The sequence below is a fragment of the Hyla sarda genome, chromosome 9 (assembly GCF_029499605.1).
Source record: "Hyla sarda isolate aHylSar1 chromosome 9, aHylSar1.hap1, whole genome shotgun sequence".
NCBI classification, from domain to species: Eukaryota; Metazoa; Chordata; class Amphibia; order Anura; family Hylidae; genus Hyla; species Hyla sarda.
The window spans coordinates 99551661-99569562 of record NC_079197.1 but is presented as its reverse complement, the minus strand read 5'-3'; the positions used below and the strand labels follow the sequence as shown (position 1 = coordinate 99569562).

At 42.0% G+C, this 17902-nt stretch overlaps 1 protein-coding gene across 4 annotated transcripts in view; it reads right to left on the bottom strand.

The window, feature by feature from the left end:
• Positions 1–227: 227 nt before the first annotated feature.
• CHRDL1 (chordin like 1) overlaps positions 228–17902 on the bottom strand; it is a 121603-nt gene continuing 103928 nt past the window's right edge. For 3 of the 4 annotated variants that reach the window (XM_056538910.1, XM_056538912.1, XM_056538913.1), the window contains 4 exons: positions 15891–16138; positions 6029–6193; positions 5820–5909; positions 228–2559 (listed from right to left, as the gene is read on the bottom strand). In XM_056538910.1, the coding sequence (XP_056394885.1) occupies positions 2429–2559; positions 5820–5909; positions 6029–6193; positions 15891–16138 (634 nt within the window). In that variant the 3' untranslated portion in view covers positions 228–2428. The remainder of the gene's footprint in view (positions 2560–5819; positions 5910–6028; positions 6194–15890; positions 16139–17902) is intronic. The other variant, XM_056538911.1, reaches the window with a different exon arrangement.

The window sequence follows — 17902 nt, the reverse complement described above, 5'->3', positions numbered from 1 at the left end:
ATATGGCAGTTATGTGTGAGAGGAGCTATGATTGGATGAGGCTGGACACCCCCCCCCCCCCCCTCAGCACTCCAGGCGGCACTTCCTGTGTTTGGACTTTGGTCCAAAGTCTGTGTGTGAGTTGGGGGAAAATGTGCTCTTGAGCTTTTTTAAGCACAAATAAAACATAGAAAACTTCATTTTTTTTTAAACAAAGTATATTAGAAATATTTTTCATTTACCATAAGGAGTGCAATAGCAAAAATTTGTTTTAATGAGAGTGACCCTTTAAGCTCAGGCCATGACTAACTCCATATTAATGTACGAAAATAAAATACAAAATTACAATCAGAAAATAGAAACATTAGAAAAAATTTACCATACAGTATCTGGCTCTGATCAGTAATAAAATCAAACACTTTAAAAGCATACGGTAAATGTTTTTTACACGCCAAAATTCCCACACTAAGTGCACACAGTACTAAATACTTCACTTCATTAAGCTCAACAATATCAATACTTATACATACTTACACAATTACATAGTGTTAATGTCTATCTCTATTTACAAAATTCAGGTATTGCTGAAGTTATCCCACTCCTATGTCACACTTGCATGATTCCAGGCAGCTTAAAGCGTATTTGTCGCTATAAAAAATAAAATAATAACAAAAAAACTTTGTCCCAGAGACATATTAAAAGTTTTTATTGGTCTGAGTGTTCAGATCCCCTACGGTCACTAAAAAGGAGGAGGGAAAGCACTCTGTGTCTATGTGAGCAAGAAAGGCCTATAGACTTACAACATTAGATTGTCCTGGCCTGGTCATGTTATACAAAAACAGAAAAGAACACTAAGCACACACTTCTCCTGACTCATTCTACTGATCAAAATCAAAACTTTAGATATATTTTATATTTCTATTACATATTAAAAGTTTGTTTGTTTTCATAGACGTTCATGATCATTTATTCTTTTTTAAACAACAATGTGGGAAATAGGGGGAGTAAAAAATTAGCTTTAAGGCTGCATTCACACCACGATTGCAGCCTACAGTTGCCTCATCCGGCTGGAGGAGAGGAAAGCCAGGCGCTCCCGTACCCCAGCCGGACGGCCGCTGAAATCCATTTACTTTAATGACCAGACCGGAGTCAAACAGTGACTCTGGTTCGCTCATTTCTTAGGTCCGGTCACAAAACCGGATACGGGACAGAAATAAGCTGACCGGAGTCACTGTTTGACTCTGGTCGGCTCATTAAAGTAAATGGATTTCAGCGTCGGTCCAGGTCGGGTATGAGAGTGCCTGGTTTTCCCCTCCCCGAGCCAGAACCGGCAACCATAGACTGCAATCGTGGTGTGAATGCAGCCTAACTGGCATCACAAAAACATTTTTAGGTTAAAGTGGGGTTATAACTCCCCAGAAACAGTTTTTACAGAAATGGCCAAACACAATTCTAATAACAAGGGCAACTCAAGGGTCAAACATTATCTTTTTTTGTTGATATAATATATATTTTTTTTATATTTCTTGCCAAAACTGTTATTTTGTATTGTTACCTGGAGATAAAGTACAGCAAAAAGAAGCAACAAATCATTTTTTTTTTTTTTGTTGTAGAGGCAAATGTTGCAAACTGTAGATATTCCTACAGATAACCTATATAAACCTGTATAAATATATACTGTATACAAGCTTTAAACACTCTCAATCATTTTTAAAACTAATAGTTTACACACTTCGGTACAACGTATGCCTCTAACCACTTTATTTACAGGGGCACAAAGAGTCATCTAAAAAAAAACATTTACAACTGCTTGAACCTATTGAGGCTAAATGGTTAAATCCATGTTGCTTTGGCCTAGAATGGAGATATTATTTTTTAAAGAAAACTATCTAATTTATGTTAATGTCAGATTGTCCTGCAACAAAGAAAATGTACAATGGAAGCTCAGTAAAGCATTGAAGATTAGAATGGAAACCCTTGCATAACCAAGGTTATGTGAAAAGCTCCAATACAATGTGCCGTCTTCTCATCAAATGCCACACTTGGCAACCTGTGCATGAACAAGTAGACACAGGCATATATATATATATATATGCATGAATTCTGTCGTTTCTGCATTATGGGTCTTCTGTTCTTCTATTAAGTTATGCTTATTCCATTAATTTTAACTTTCCAAATAAACATTTTATTTCTCATAAAGAAGAAACCTGTGTTTTTTTCACAGTTGATGCCAACCCTCTAAGGCATAAGAGGAAGCATTTAACTGCTCACAGACTCCTACACATTTGGATCTGCCAGTTACTTTTCTTCAACACACCATGCTTAATAGTCCCTACATTCTGGGTTTGGCGACAATGTTGACTTAAGCAGAATCAGCTTGCAGTCCGGCTACAAATCCAATGTCTTTAGGCAGCCTCTGGTTTTCTCTTCCCCTTCAATGTTTTTGCTCTCAACAATGACCCCTTTCAGTCTTGTCCAGGTACAGAACCTTCACCAAGTCTTCCAGTTCTGTCCGGCAAATTCGAGTTTCACACATGCGGCTGATCTGAGCTTCACCCTCACTGAAGATTTTCCACTGGCCTGAAAATACATAAGCAAGTGGTGACTTAGTGGTTTAAAGGGAATCTGCCACCTATCTAGAAGCATAAAGAAATGAAAGCTACCCTTATTCAATATGCTGTAGTTTTCGTCAAATAACAGGCTATATTGTGCACCCCTGGAAACCTTTCAATAATGTATGTCTGCTCCACAGTAAGTATTCATGAGTGTCCAACTTCCCTGCTCACCTGCTGATGGTTGATAGTTTTCTCCCTATGCAGAGTAATACGGAGATAGCTGTCAATCAGCAGCATGAATATGGGGTTAGCCTGCAGCTTATGAATATGAGGACTCCAGGCTTGACCTGCATCTGACAAGCAGAGATTTGATGAAAACTGCTGCATACCGACATGTTTTCATGGTGTCTTTCACAACTTTATGCTGCCTTCACATGGGTCACAATAAACTTGTGACATATTTAAACATACCTGTATCTTTTCTATCCACAGAAAATTGTTTATATACATTTAAAAAGCATAAACAAGAATAGATGTATTATTCAATTGAGCCAATACTATGGACAACTATACACTGAAATGTGTTAGACAAAAATTATTTGTATATAAAAATAAAGCCTACTACACAAGAGATATTGTAGCAATTGTCCTATTTTACAAATCTAACACATTGAAAGAGATACAGAAAACTCTGAAGCACCACACTGTAGGACTATAGAAAGGACTACTTTTGTCGGGCGTAATGGAAAGAAAAACACAATGCTGCTGTTGTTTCTAGTTTTTGTTTTTATGCTCATTGTTCATTCGTCAGGCTTCCTGGCTGCCATTACAACCCAATAGGATAAAATAAAAGGTTAAGAACTCAAGAGTGGTGCTAGAAAGTAGAAATTAAGGTCATAGGAAGCTTTCTTAATAAGCAAAATGCAGTTTATTAAAAACAAGTTTCATAAAAATCCATAGCAAGATGCGTTTTGGGTTGTATCCTACCCTTTCTCAGTTGCAGATGTACAGTGGGGATCAAAAGTTTGGGCACACCAGGTAAAAAATGTTATTAATGTGCATAAAGAAGCCAAGGAAAGATGGAAAAATCTTCAAAAGGCATCAAATTACAGATTGGACATTCTTATAATATGTCAACAAAAGTTAGATTTTATTTCCATCATTTACACTTTCAAAATAACAGAAAACAAAAAAATGGCATCTGCAAAAGTTCGGGCACCCTGCAGAGTTAATATCTTGTACTGCCCAATTTGGCAAGTATCACAACTTTTTGTAGCCAGCAAAGAGTCTTTCAATTCTTGTTTGAGGTATCTTTGCCCATTCTTCCAGTCTTCAAAAGACTTCCAGTTCCTTGAAATTTCTGGGCTCTGTCACGCACTGCTCTTTTAAGGTCTATCCATAGATTTTCAATTATGTTGAGGTCAGGAGATTGTGAAGGCCATGACAAAACCTTATGCCTCTTGATGTAGTCCCCCGTGGATTTCGAGGTATGTTTAGGATCATTATCATTATCCATTTGTAGAAGCCATCCTCTCTTTAACTTTGCTTTTTCACAGATGGCATCAAGTTAGCATCCAAAATTTGCTGAAATTTTATTGAATACATTTTTCCTTCTACTTGTGAGATGTTCCCTGTGCCACTGGCTGCAATACAACCCCAAAGCATGATTGATCCACCCCCATGCTTAACAGTTGGACAGAGGTTCTTTTAATTAAATTCTGTTCCCCTTCTTCTCCAAATGTACCTTTGCTCATTCCGTCCAAAAAGTTCAATTTTAACCTCATCGGTCCACAGAACTTGTTTCCAAAATGCATCAGGCTTGTCTATATGTTCATTTGCAAAGTTCAAGCGCTAATTTTTGTGGTGAGGACAAAAAGAGAGGTTTTCTTCTGATGGCTCTTCCATGAAGACCATATTTGTACAAGTATCTCTTTATAGTGGAATAGTGTACCACAGCTCCAGTGTCTGCCAGATCTTTCTGGAGGGATTGTGCAGTCAAACGTGGGTTTTGAATAGTTTTTCTCACAATCCTGCGAGCTGTTCTGTCTGATATTTTTCTTGGTCTTCCAGATCTTGCTTTAACTTCCACTGTTCCTGATGACTGCCATTTCTTAATTACATTCCGAACAGAGGATATTGACATCTGAAAACATTTTGCTATCTTCTTATATCCTTCTCCAGCTTTGTGAGTTTCAACTATTTTCAGTTTCAGATTTCTAGACAACTGCTTAGAAGAAACCATGGTGTTGATTGTTGGGGCAAGGTCAGATGAGTCTGGGCATTTAAAACCTTTGAGATTGACATCACCTGGTCTTCCCAGATGATGATTGAGAACAATCCATGAAACTGGCAGGTCTCAGCTTTGCAAAGGGGGCAGTGCATGCTATGAATTCTGCAGGGTGCCCCAACTTTTGCAGATGCCATTTTTTTGTTTTCTGTTATTTTGAAAGCGTAAATGATGGAAATAAAATCTAACCTTTGTTGACATATTATAAGAATAATCTTTAATGTGATGACTTTTGGAGATTTTTCCATCTTTCCTTGGCTTCTTTATGCACATTTATACAAATTTTTACCTGGGGCGCCCAAACTTTTGATCCCCATTGTATATACCGGTCAAGCGCCAATGGCCTGAAATCCTCTGAATCCCCGCATATAGGGGTGATACGCATAACCTCAAGGGTTAATCCAGGTGAGAATCCACAATTCAGACCCTCACATTTTCCTCTCTACTCGCAGGATTAAACTACTCGCTGTCCTCATCATTTTTTATCTCTCTTAATTACAACCCAATGGCACTGCAACACTGAGAGGCCATTTGGGTGACAGAGAAAGCCCAATCTACTGTCTAAGCCCTCGGTTCCTATTGGTCCTCCAACCTTCCTCCATACATGTGCAGCAGATGTGAGAAAGGGTATAATCACTTTAATATACTATGATATGTTATTGTTTTATCCCCCGCACCTCAACTTAAAGGTAAAAAAGTAAATTGTGACATTAGTGGATTTTAGAACTGTCACAGTCAAATTTACACAGGATGCAAAGGGTAAAATCTGCTAAAGAAAACCTAGCCAAATCTGTGGCGAATCCATGTTAGATATTTTTCTCTGAACTGAAACTAAATGTGAGTGTTGGCAAATTCATACATAACACTATATAATTAGAAAAAATTGTATTTAAAAATAATAAATAATACATACAAAGTGTACTATAAATACATATCCACAACATTTTTTCCTTTTATGAGTAGAGTTTTACATTGTTTCCAACCATGCACGGACTTACTTGCTGTTGTCCGTGTTATCTGTTTAAATTCCTGCTGATCTTCAAATTCTTCCTTAGACATTTTTTCTATGTAAAACTGGCGCAGAACACCTAATAAATACAAGGGTTCATTGTGTTTAGACTGGACAGGGCAAGTGTGTCTAGTCATGTCTGGCTATGAGCTCTGTATCCCAAAAGAGCAGTTTCTAAATGGCTTATTCACTCCTTACCTTTCTGGATTATCCACAAGTGAATTTCTGCTACTGGGGGCTCTTCTGTCACCACTGCTATTTTCCTGATGGTCTCTCCTTCCTCTAGCAATACAGATTCAAAGACAGGGATGGTCTCCTCGCATAGATAATCTTTGTCACCTGACTGAGGGTCTGGGGTTTCCTCTGTAATAGTACACAGGATAAAAAGTTAACACACATTTCCACAAGCAAAAACTATACATTTTTGGTGAGTACCTCCAGCTTGGACGTGCTCCCAACAAAATGTTAGGGAACTGCATTATCAGCAAATGCCTAGTATATTGCTCCTATAGGAATTTCTTTGAGAATGAGAACACTTCAGAATTTAGTGGTGTCCCTGTCAATATTGTAAGCATTTTACAGTCATGGCCGTAAATGTTGGCACCCCTTAAATTTTTCTAGATAATTAAGTATTTTTCACAGAAAAGGATTGCAGTGACACATGTTTTGCTATACATATGTTTATTCCTTTTGTAAATTAACCAAAAAAGGGAGGAAAAAAAGCAAGTCGGACATAATGTCACACCAAACTCCAAAAATGGGCTGGATAAAATTATTGGCACCCTTAACTTAATATTTGGTTGCACACTCTTTGGAAAAAATAACTGAAATCAGTCGCTTCTGTCACGATTCGGCTGGCTGGAGGTGGATCCTCTGTGCCAGAGAGGGATTGGCGTGGACCGTGTTGGTGGACCGGTTCTAAGTTGCTACTGGTATTCACCAGAGCCCGCCGCAAAGCGGGATGGTCTTGCAGCGGCGGTAGCAACCAGGTCGTATCCACCAGCAACGGCTCAACCTCTCTGACTGCTGAAGATAAGCGCGGTACAAGGGAGTAGACAAGAGCAAGGTCGGACGTAGCAGAAGGTCAGGGCAGGCAGCAAGGATCGTAGTCAGGGGCAACGGCAGGAGGTCTGGAACACAGGCTAGGAGCACACAAGGAAACGTTTTCACTGGCACAATGGCAACAAGATCTGGCGAGGGAGTGCAGGGGAAGTGAGGTATAAGTAGGGAGTGCAATCAGTGGCGCAGTGGCCCTTTAAATTGCAGAGACCCGCCGCGCGCGCGCCCTAAGGAGCGGGGCCGCGCGCGCCGGGACAAGACAGATGGGGAACAGGTCAGGTACGGGAGCCGGGATGCGCATCGCGAGCGGGCGCCTCCCGCATCGCGAATCGCATCCCGGCTGGGAGTGATATTGCAGTGCACCCGGTCAGCAGGTCTGACCGGGGCGCTGCGAATGAGAGGATGCTGCGAGCGCTCCGGGGAGGAGCGGGGACCCGGAGCGCTCGGCGTAACAGTACCCCCCCCCTTGGGTCTCCCCCTCTTCTTGGAGCCTGAGAACCTGAGGATAAGACTTTTGTCTAGGATGTTGTCCTCAGGTTCCCAGGATCTCTCCTCTGGGCCACAGCCTTCCCAATCCACCAAAAAAAATCTTTTCCCTCTGACAGTCTTGGAGGCCAGAATCTCCTTCACAGAGAAGACGTCAGATGAACCGGAAACAGGAGTGGGAGAAACAACTTTGGGAGAGTGGTGATGAGTGGTTTAAGGAGAGAGACATGGAAGGCATTGGGAATACGAAGAGAAGGAGGAAGAAGGAGTTTTTAAGAGACAGGGTTAATCTGGCACAAGACTTTGAAAGGGCCAAGATAGCGTGGTCCCAGTTTGTAACTGCGGACACGAAAGCGGACATATTTAGCGGAGAGCCATACCTTGTCTCCGGGAGCAAAAATGGGGGGAGTTCTTATTTTCTTATCAGCAAATCTTTTCATCCGGAATGAAGCCTGTAAAAGAGAATTTTGGGTTTCTTTCCATATGGTGGAAAGATCACGAGTCACTTCATCCACAGGGGGCAAACCAGAGGGCAAGGGAGTAGGGAGGGGAGGAAGAGGGTGACGGCCGTACACCACGAAAAATGGGGATTTAGCAGAAGATTCGGAGACTCTGAAGTTGTATGAGAATTCGGCCCATGGTAGAAGATCTGCCCAGTCATCCTGGCGGGAGGAAACAAAATGCCGTAAATAGTCACCCAGGACCTGATTAATTCTTTCTACTTGCCCATTGGATTGGGGATGATAAGAAGAAGAGAAGTTTAATTTGATCTTGAGCTGTTTACAGAGGGCCCTCCAGAATTTAGACACGAATTGGACGCCTCTATCCGAGACGATATGCGTGGGCAAACCGTGAAGGCGAAAAATGTGTACAAAAAATTGCTTTGCCAACTGAGGCGCTGAAGGAAGACCAGGAAGAGGAATAAAATGTGCCATCTTGGAAAATCGATCAACGACCACCCAAACAACTGTGTTGCCACGGGATGAGGGCAAGTCCGTAATAAAGTCCATACCAATCTGTGACCAAGGCTGTTCAGGAACAGGCAGAGGATGAAGGAGACCAGCAGGCTTCTGGCGAGGAGTCTTATCCCGGGCACAGACAGTACAGGCCCGCACGAAATCAACAACATCAGTCTCCAGAGTCGGCCACCAATAAAAACGAGAGATGAGTTGCAAGAATTTTTTGATGCCCGCATGGCCTGCGAGGTGGGAGGAGTGTCCCCATTTGAGAATCCCGAGACGCTGGCGTGGAGAAACGAAGGTCTTCCCTGGAGAAGTTTGCCTGATGGAGGCTGGAGAAGTGGAGATCAGACAGTCAGGAGGAATGATATGTTGCGGAGAGACCTCTACTTCAGAGGCATCAGAAGAACGAGAGAGGGCATCGGCCCAATGTTCTTGTCAACAGGGCGAAAATGGATTTCAAAGTTAAAACGGGCAAAGAACAACGACCACCTAGCCTGGTGTGGGTTCAGTCGTTGGGCAGACTGGAGATAGGAGAGATTCTTGTGATCAGTGTATATGATAACTGGAAATTTTGATCCCTCCAGCAGGTGCCTCCATTCCTCAAGCGCCAATTTAATGGCCAATAGTTCTCGATCACCAATGGAGTAGTTTCTCTCCGCCGGAGAGAAGGTCCTAGAAAAAAAAACACAAGTAACAGCATGCCTGGAAGAATATTTTTGTAGAAGGACAGCTCCAGCTCCCACAGAGGAGGCATCTACCTCTAATAGAAAGGGTTTAGATGGGTCAGGTCTGGAGAGCACGGGAGCAGAAGAAAAGGCAGACTTGAGATGTTTAAATGCGTCTTCCGCTTGGGGAGACCAGGACTTGGGATTGGCATTTTTCTTGGTTAAAGCCACGATAGGGGCCACAATAGTGGAGAAGTGTGGAATGAATTGTCTGTAATAATTGGCGAACCCCAAAAAACGTTGGATAGCACGGAGTCCGGAGGGGCGTGGCCAATCTAAGACGGCAGAAAGTTTATCTGGGTCCATTTGTAGTCCCTGGCCAGAGACCAAGTATCCTAGGAAAGTAAGAGATTGACATTCAAAGAGACATTTCTCCATTTTGGCATAAAGTTGATTGTCCCGAAGTCTCTGAAGAACCATGCGGACATGCTGGCGGTGTTCTTCTAAGTTGGCAGAAAAAATCAGAATATCGTCCAGATAAACCACAACACAAGAATATAGGAGATCACGAAAAATTTCATTAACAAAGTCTTGGAAGACGGCAGGGGCGTTGCACAGGCCAAAGGGCATGACCAGATACTCAAAGTGTCCATCTCTGGTGTTAAATGCAGTCTTCCATTCGTCCCCCTCCCTGATGCGGATGAGATTATAAGCACCTCTTAAGTCCAGTTTGGTAAAGATGTGGGCGCCTTGTAGGCGATCAAAGAGTTCCGAGATGAGAGGTAAGGGGTAGCGTTTTTTTACCGTGATTTTATTAATTCCGCGGTAATCAATGCAAGGGCGTAGGGAGCCATCTTTTTTGGACACAAAAAAAAATCCAGCTCCGGCAGGAGAGGAGGACTTGCGGATAAACCCCTTTTTTAAATTCTCCTGGATGTACTCCGACATGGCTAGAGTCTCTGGAGCAGACAGAGGATAGATTCTGCCCCGGGGTGGAGTAGTACCCGGGAGGAGGTCAATAGGACAGTCATAAGGCCTGTGAGGAGGTAAAGTCTCTGCTTGCTTTTTGCAAAAAACATCAGCATAGTCCATATAAGCCTTAGGAAGACCGGATACCGGGGGAACCACAGGGTCACGACAGGGAGTACTGGGAACCGGTTTAAGACAGTCCCTGAGACAAGAAGTACCCCAGTTCTTGATTTCTCCTGTGGACCAATCAAGGGTTGGGGAATGGCGTTGAAGCCACGGTAATCCAAGAAGAATTTCAGAAGTGCAGTTGGAGAGGAACAAAAATTCAATTTTTTCGTGATGGGGTCCGATGCACATTAGGAGAGGTTCCGTGCGGTAACGCACGGTACAGTCCAATCTTTCATTGTTAACAGAATTGATGTAGAGGGGTCTGGCGAGACTGGTCACCGGGATCTTGAACCTGTTGATGAGAGAGGCCAAAATAAAGTTTCCTGCAGATCCGGAATCCAAGAAGGCCATAGCAGAGAAGGAGAAGGTAGAAGAAGATATCCGCACAGGCACAGTAAGGCGTGGAGAAGCAGAGTTCACATCAAGAACTGTGTCACCTTTGTGCGGAGTCAGCGTACGTCTTTCCAGGCGGGGAGGACGGATAGGACAATCCTTCAAGAAGTGTTCGGTACCGGCACAGTACAGGCAAAGATTCTCCATGCGGCAGCGTGTCCTCTCTTGAGGTGTCAAGCGAGACCGGTCAACTTGCATAGCCTCCACGGCGGGAGGCACAGGAACGGATTGCAGAGGACCAGAGGTGAGAGGAGCCGGGGAGAGAAACCGCCTCGTGCGAACAAAGTCCATATCCTGGCGGAGCTCCTGACGCCTTTCGGAAAAACGCATGTCAATGCGGGTGGCAAGATGAATAAGTTCATGCAGGTTAGCAGGAGTTTCTCGTGCGGCCAGCACATCTTTAATGTTGCTGGATAGGCCTTTTTTAAAGGTCGCGCAGAGGGCCTCATTATTCCAGGATAATTCAGAGGCAAGAGTACGGAATTGGATGGCGTACTCGCCAACAGAAGAATTACCCTGGACCAGGTTCAGCAGGGCAGTCTCAGCAGAAGAGGCTCGGGCAGGTTCCTCAAAGACACTTCGAATCTCCGTGAAGAAGGAGTGTACAGAGGCAGTGACAGGGTCATTGCGGTCCCAGAGCGGTGTGGCCCATGACAGAGCTTTCCCAGACAGAAGGCTGACTACGAAAGCCACCTTAGACCTTTCAGTAGGAAACTGGTCCGACATCATCTCCAAGTGCAGGGAACATTGCGAAAGAAAGCCACGGCAAAACTTAGAGTCCCCATCAAATTTATCCGGCAAGGATAATCGTAGGCCGGGAGCGGCCACTCGCTGCGGAGGAGGTGCAGGAGCTGGCGGAGGAGATGATTGCTGAAGCTGTGGTAGTAGCTGCTGTAGCATCACGGTCAGTTGAGACAGCTGGTGGCCTTGTTGCGCTATCTGTTGCGACTGCTGGGCGACCACCGTGGTGAGGTCGGCGACAACTGGCAGTGGGACTTCAGCGGGATCCATGGCCGGATCTACTGTCACGATTCGGCTGGCTGGAGGTGGATCCTCTGTGCCAGAGAGGGATTGGCGTGGACCGTGTTGGTGGACCGGTTCTAAGTTGCTACTGGTATTCACGTAAATGTATGTCCTGTGAGGTGGTACTTAACGAACCAGGACATACATTTACAAGTAAAAATAAAATTGTCTGAGTCCTTAAGGCACAAATGGGCTGAGTCCTTAAGGGGTTAAGATCTCTCCACAGGTATTCAATGGGATATAAATCTGGACTCATTGCTGGCCACTTCAGAACTCTCCAGCACTTTGTTGCCATCCATTTCTGGGGGCTTTTTAAGGTATCTTTGGGGTCATTGTCCTGCTGGAAGACCCAAGATCTCGGATGCAAACCCAGCTTTCTGACACTGGGCTGTACAGTAAAACCTAAAATCTGTTGGTGATCCTCAGATTTCATGATGCCTTGTACACATTCAAGGCATCCAATGCCAGAGGCAGCAAAACAACCCCAAAACATAATTGAACCTCCACCATATTTCACTGTAGGTATTGTGTTCTTTGCTTTGTAGGCCTCATTTCGTTTTTGTTAAACAGTAGAATGATGTGCTTTATCAAAAAGCTCCATCTTGGTCTTATCTGTCCACAAGATGTTTTCCCAGGAGAATTTTGGCTTACTCATATTCATTTTGGCAAAATGTAGTCTTGCTTTTTAATGTCTCTGTGTGAGCAGTGGGGTTCTCCTGGGTCTCCTGCCATTGCATTTCATTTCATTTAAATTTCAACAGATAGTTTGCTTTGACACTGATGCTCCCTGAGTCTGCAGGACAGCTTGAATATCTTTGGAACTTGTTTGGGGCTGCTTATAAACCATCCGAACTATCCTGCCTTTACACCTTTCATCAGTTTTTCTCGTCCTTCCACGCCCAGGGAGATTAGCTACAGTGCCATGGGTTGCAAACTTCTTGATAATGTTGTTCACTGTGGACAAAGGCAAATCTAGATCTCTGGAGATGGACTTGTAACCTTGAGATTGTTGATATTTTTGGTTCTCAAGTCCTCAGACAGTTATCTTCTCCTCTTTCTGTTGTACATGATTAGTGTGGCACACACAGACACACAATGCAAAGACTAAGTGAACTTCTCTCCATTTTATCTGCTTTAATGTGGGATTTTAAATTCCCCACACATTACTTGCCCCAGATGAGTTTAAAGGAACATCACATGCTTGAAACAATAATATTTTTCCACAATTTTGAAAGGGTGCCAATCATTTTGTCCAGACCATTTTTGGAGTTTGGTGTGACATTATGTCCAATTTGCTTTTTTCCTCCCTTTTTTGGTTTAGTTCCAATAGAAACAAAGGGAATAAACATGTGTATAGCAAAACGTGTTACTGCAATCCTTTTCTGTGAGAAATACTTCATTTTCTAGAAAAATTTCAGGGGTGCTCACATTTATGGCCATGACTGTATGTGCTGTTTTAGGACATTTTGAGGTTTTCATTCCATTGGCAGACTATATGCTGTAATAAACATCATTCTGGAGGCATAGGGCATCTCAGGGAAATTGTGGGTAATTTGTAATTTTCCCAGTAACCCTGTCCTACTATTTACAGTAACCCTGTTCTACTATTTACAGCTGGGGAAACTTGTTTTTAACAATATATTAGATGCCTATAATAATGCAAGATCTATTTTCTACATCATTCTAAGTACGAGTGACATGGGTTATTTGACCTCTTCATGTAAATAAAGACAGTACATAAAGACAATTGGTTTACTCTTATGACAATAAATGTGGATGTATGGAATTAGGTAATCATCAGAATGGTCTACCAGGTGAACAAATACCTAAGGAATTGTGGTAGGCAAAACACAGAAAGGTTGGTAAAGTACCCTTTAAAGACATTAAACATAAAAAGGCTAATTCCAGTTATCCAGCCCTTACCATGGTAGAGGATGGAGCACAGGGAAATGCAGAACAGAACATGAGGTTATAACTGCCTTGGCATTTCAGGCACACAGGCCCTTAGTCATGGCCTGCCATGAACCACTTCCTATGCCAGTAGGAACACAGTTTGGGCACCACAATGATTTTCTCAATGATGTGTGATAGAAAAATTCTACCACCAGCTGGATGGCACTGCTATGGAGGACCCTGGTTCTCCTTATTATATGCTAATCTGTTCCTTGGCTGGAAGTATTAAAGATTGCATTCTTAGGACCATCTGATGAGTGAATGTCCTCTGTAGTGCTATGGCTATGTTTCATAGTTGTTGTGTTTGTTCCATGGACTGGCTTGGCATAGTTGTTCACATTATTATTGGCATCAAAAGGTGCTGGGATTTCATTTTACCTTGGAATTAAGCAATGAATATGTCATATTCCTCCAGAACTTGGTTATTTTGAAAAAGGGTTATGGAGTACAGACATTCGCACTAACTTCTTAAAACCAACAGCCCCTCAAACCAGCACACTATGAACGCAGGGTACTATCTTTTGTTATTTTCATGCAAGGAAAGATTGCATTGACTGCAGTTGGGAACAGCTTATAGTGCACCTACTGACTTTGAGTAGAATACTAATGTTACTTTGGTGTGACGTTGAGGGAGACAAAAGAGATGAATTCGATAGAGACATTTTAGGCACAACTTCTTAGGGAAAATACAACTTAAATCATCTTTTTATGCATATATTTTGTCAGTCTTTTCACCCAGAATATGCATGGGTCACAACAGTTTTATACAGCTTTAATGTATTATGTATATCTGGAAGCCATTACTGAGTCGTTCTCCATGAACACATTTCTGTGCTATGACAGTAACTGGTGTCAGTCTTGGGCCCACATGCAAGCTGTATGTCTTCCTAGAGGATGTTAACAGAAAAGAGATGGTTCCTTTATCTTAGAACAAAATCTAGGCATGGAATATCCTTAGCTGACCTGTGGAAAGTCATCAAGAATTTGACATTCTCTCTAGCCAAGTAAAGCTGCTATTTATCCAAAATATTAACTTAGAATGTACGGCAATATGATACCTCACCATTTCAATGCAAGGAAAATCTACATCTCTTTTGAATTCTCAGTGAATAAATGGTTAAATTTTTAAAGAATAAAGGCTCTTATACACAGAACCGTTATGAGGCAAATGAGTGTTCATAGGAGCACTCATTCCTGATAATTGGTCCTTGTAATAAGGCCAGCGATCAGCCTTTTGTACAGCCATTTAAATCATTGTTATTGACCACACAAAGCCCTGTATAAAAAGATGTTGGGTTACTGATAATCATGAAATTAAAGGTCCTCACAAACAATCCAGCCATTAGGCAACTAAGAATAAAATATGGCTGACCATTTGATCTATTGCAGTGCAGCTCATCGAATTGCTGACCGCAGCCGTTCCCCACCTCAGTCAGTGATTGGCTGAGAATCCCTGTGATGTATTGAGCAACAATACATTAAAGGCTCAGCCAATCACTGGCTAATTCAGGACACCACTATGGCCAGCGATTCGATAAGCTACACTGGGACACATCAGGGTGCACAAGAGGTTAATAAAGGTTTGTTTTTTATGGCAGACAGCCTGGGCATCTTTATAGAAAAAAAAAAAACCTTCCTGCAAAGTGCTCCTTCAAAGGATTGTTTGGGTTTAAATAGTCTATATTAGGGCTGGAAATAGAGGTCATAATGAGACTATATGTAGCTTAGAATAGTGACTAAGGGGGAGATTTATCAATACCTGTGCAGAGGAAAAGTTGCCCAGTTGCCTATAACAACCAATGAGATTTCTTCTTTCATTTTTAACAAGACCTCTGCAAAATGAAAGAAGCGATCTGATTGGTTGCAACGGGCAACTGGGCAACTTTTACTCTGCACAGGTATTAATAAATCTCCCCCTAAATGACTAGACTACAAGGCCTAGTAATAGTGTGTGGGCATTGATTGCGTACATGTATATAGCTGGAGAATAAAGCTGCTTGCTACATTATAATTACAAAAGAAGCAATCCATTGACCAACATCTTTCTTTCTGGTTGACATCTATTGATTTACCTGGAAATACTGCATAGCACTTTCGATCTAGCTGAAAAAATATATATAGTGCAACACTATAAGTTATTGCAATAAGATACCGTAGTCTAGCCACTGTTCATGAGTTACAGAATTTACAAACCGCCATCTTTCTTTCTTGTTGACCACTTACTGACTTACCCAGACATACTTTATAGCACTTTCTATTTAGCTGATGTACAAAGGTGGTCACTACAATGGCCGCGACAATACAATAAGGAGCAACAAGCAAGCTACTACTCATAAATTGTAGAATTCATTGCTCTATCTGGTTAATCAGCTATTGACTTACCTGGACATACTTTACAGCACTTGCCGTCTATTTTCTGAGGATTTTTACAAGTGTATTCCTCTGGACAGCTGATTTTCTTGCATTCTTGTTTAGTGAAGTTGCATGTACACAGCACACATTCCACCACTCCAAAGGCTCGCAAGGTGGGGTGCCAAGACTCTCCATGGGAGTATGTTTTTCCATTAGAGACACATACTGCAGGGAACATGGCAAATATAAACAGATGTTGCTTGAGACCTGACAGCTCCCTGGTGAAGTTTATTAGGATGAAAAAGTTAAGATGCAAAAAGTGTTCAGTGATTTAAGGGAGCAATTACTTTTAAAAAGGGGGAGATAGTTCTGCCAACCACCCTTTATCATAGCAAGTCCAATCTATTATTTTTATTCCAAGAAATCTTCTCCAAATTCGATAAATAAAAACAGATTGACAATGATCATAAATGTTATACTGGTGTTCCTTACATCATGCCTGGCAAAACATACTCAGATGTTCTTGCCAAATATCATAACTGATATTACATGGCATTGATCTGCATACAGCATCAGCAGCAAGACTAAGCCAATTTTTGTATTCAGTGATATCAAAAATCCACTATAATTTTTTCACCAAAAGTGAACTAGTTTTCCATGGTAACTAAATAGGTTGCTGGTTTCCTATTTCAAAGAGCCTCTACAAAATAAGAGGTGGAATTGGGTTACCATGGGCAAACACTGCACACATTACATCAGTTTTCCATTTGGTTTGATCTCAGGTTACCAACGCATTTTATACTCTCTAACATATTGTATCTGAACTCCAGCAGTGTAATCCAATTTGTTTTCTGTCAGGCTACAACAATTTAGTCTCTGATCCTTTAGTCCTACACACTTCATTCACCGCTACCAACTCCATCTTACATTAATCATTTTCTCATAAATCTTCTACAACTGAAACAAATCACTTTCTATCTTCTGCTTTCACTTACATAGTCATCTTCATTCTTTCACACCTGACTGCCAACTAACAGCTACTATTCCATTGTATGTCTAAGTGGTATTATAGTTTCAGCAAAAATAGGTTCCTCATTGTAGGATGAAAAGCAATAACATTTTTCTGTATATTTTCTGAATCATTTCCTTACAGTTTTAAAGGGAAACGAGCAGGCTGTTCACTCACACTAAATCCAATACACTGGGTTACAGTGCAGGTGTACAGCAATAAAAAGAGGGGAATTCTGCCTCCCGATATCTGCATTGCTACAGCGTTTCTGTGTGCAATGGAGGCAGGGAGCTGGCTTGCCAAGCTCCCCTACCTCCTCTATATGCAGCAATATGCTCGCGACTCAAATATATTTAATATATGAATATTCAAATTTCTTCAAACTCATGTCCTAGTGACATAAGAGCCTGCAAGGGAGCTGCTCTTGCACTCTGCTACAAGAGCATACTGCTCAGGTGCCTGCAGGCTCTCATGTCACTAGGATGTGAAAGTGAAGAAATGAGAATATTGACCAGATGGACGGCCATAGCGCTGTGTATAGAGGAGGCAGGGGAGCTCAGCAAGGAGGCTCCCTGCTTCCATTGCACACAGAAGCACTTTAGCAATAGGGGAACAAAGGGCCAGGACTTTGCAACTAAGGGACCATATTATGTAAGTGAACCCTTGTTTTAATGCTGTTCATCTGCATTTTAATCCAGTGTATTAGGTTTAGTATGGGTGTACAGCCTATCAGTTTCCCTTTAAAGGGGTTATCCAGGAATAGAAAAACAGAGCCACTTTCTTTCAAAAACCATTCACAGTCTGTCTCCAGGTTGGATATGGTTCTGCAGCTCAGTTCCAATTAAGTGAATGGAGCCAAGTTGTAAAACCACACCCAACCTGGAGACAGATGTGGAGCTGTTTTTGTATTTTTTATTCTTGGATAATTCATTTAAGATCTCTGCATCCATTTAATCCATTTAATAAGAAATGTCATTGTTTATTTTAAACCTTAGTTGTTAGTAATAATTTCTGGTACTGTGATCTGATTAAA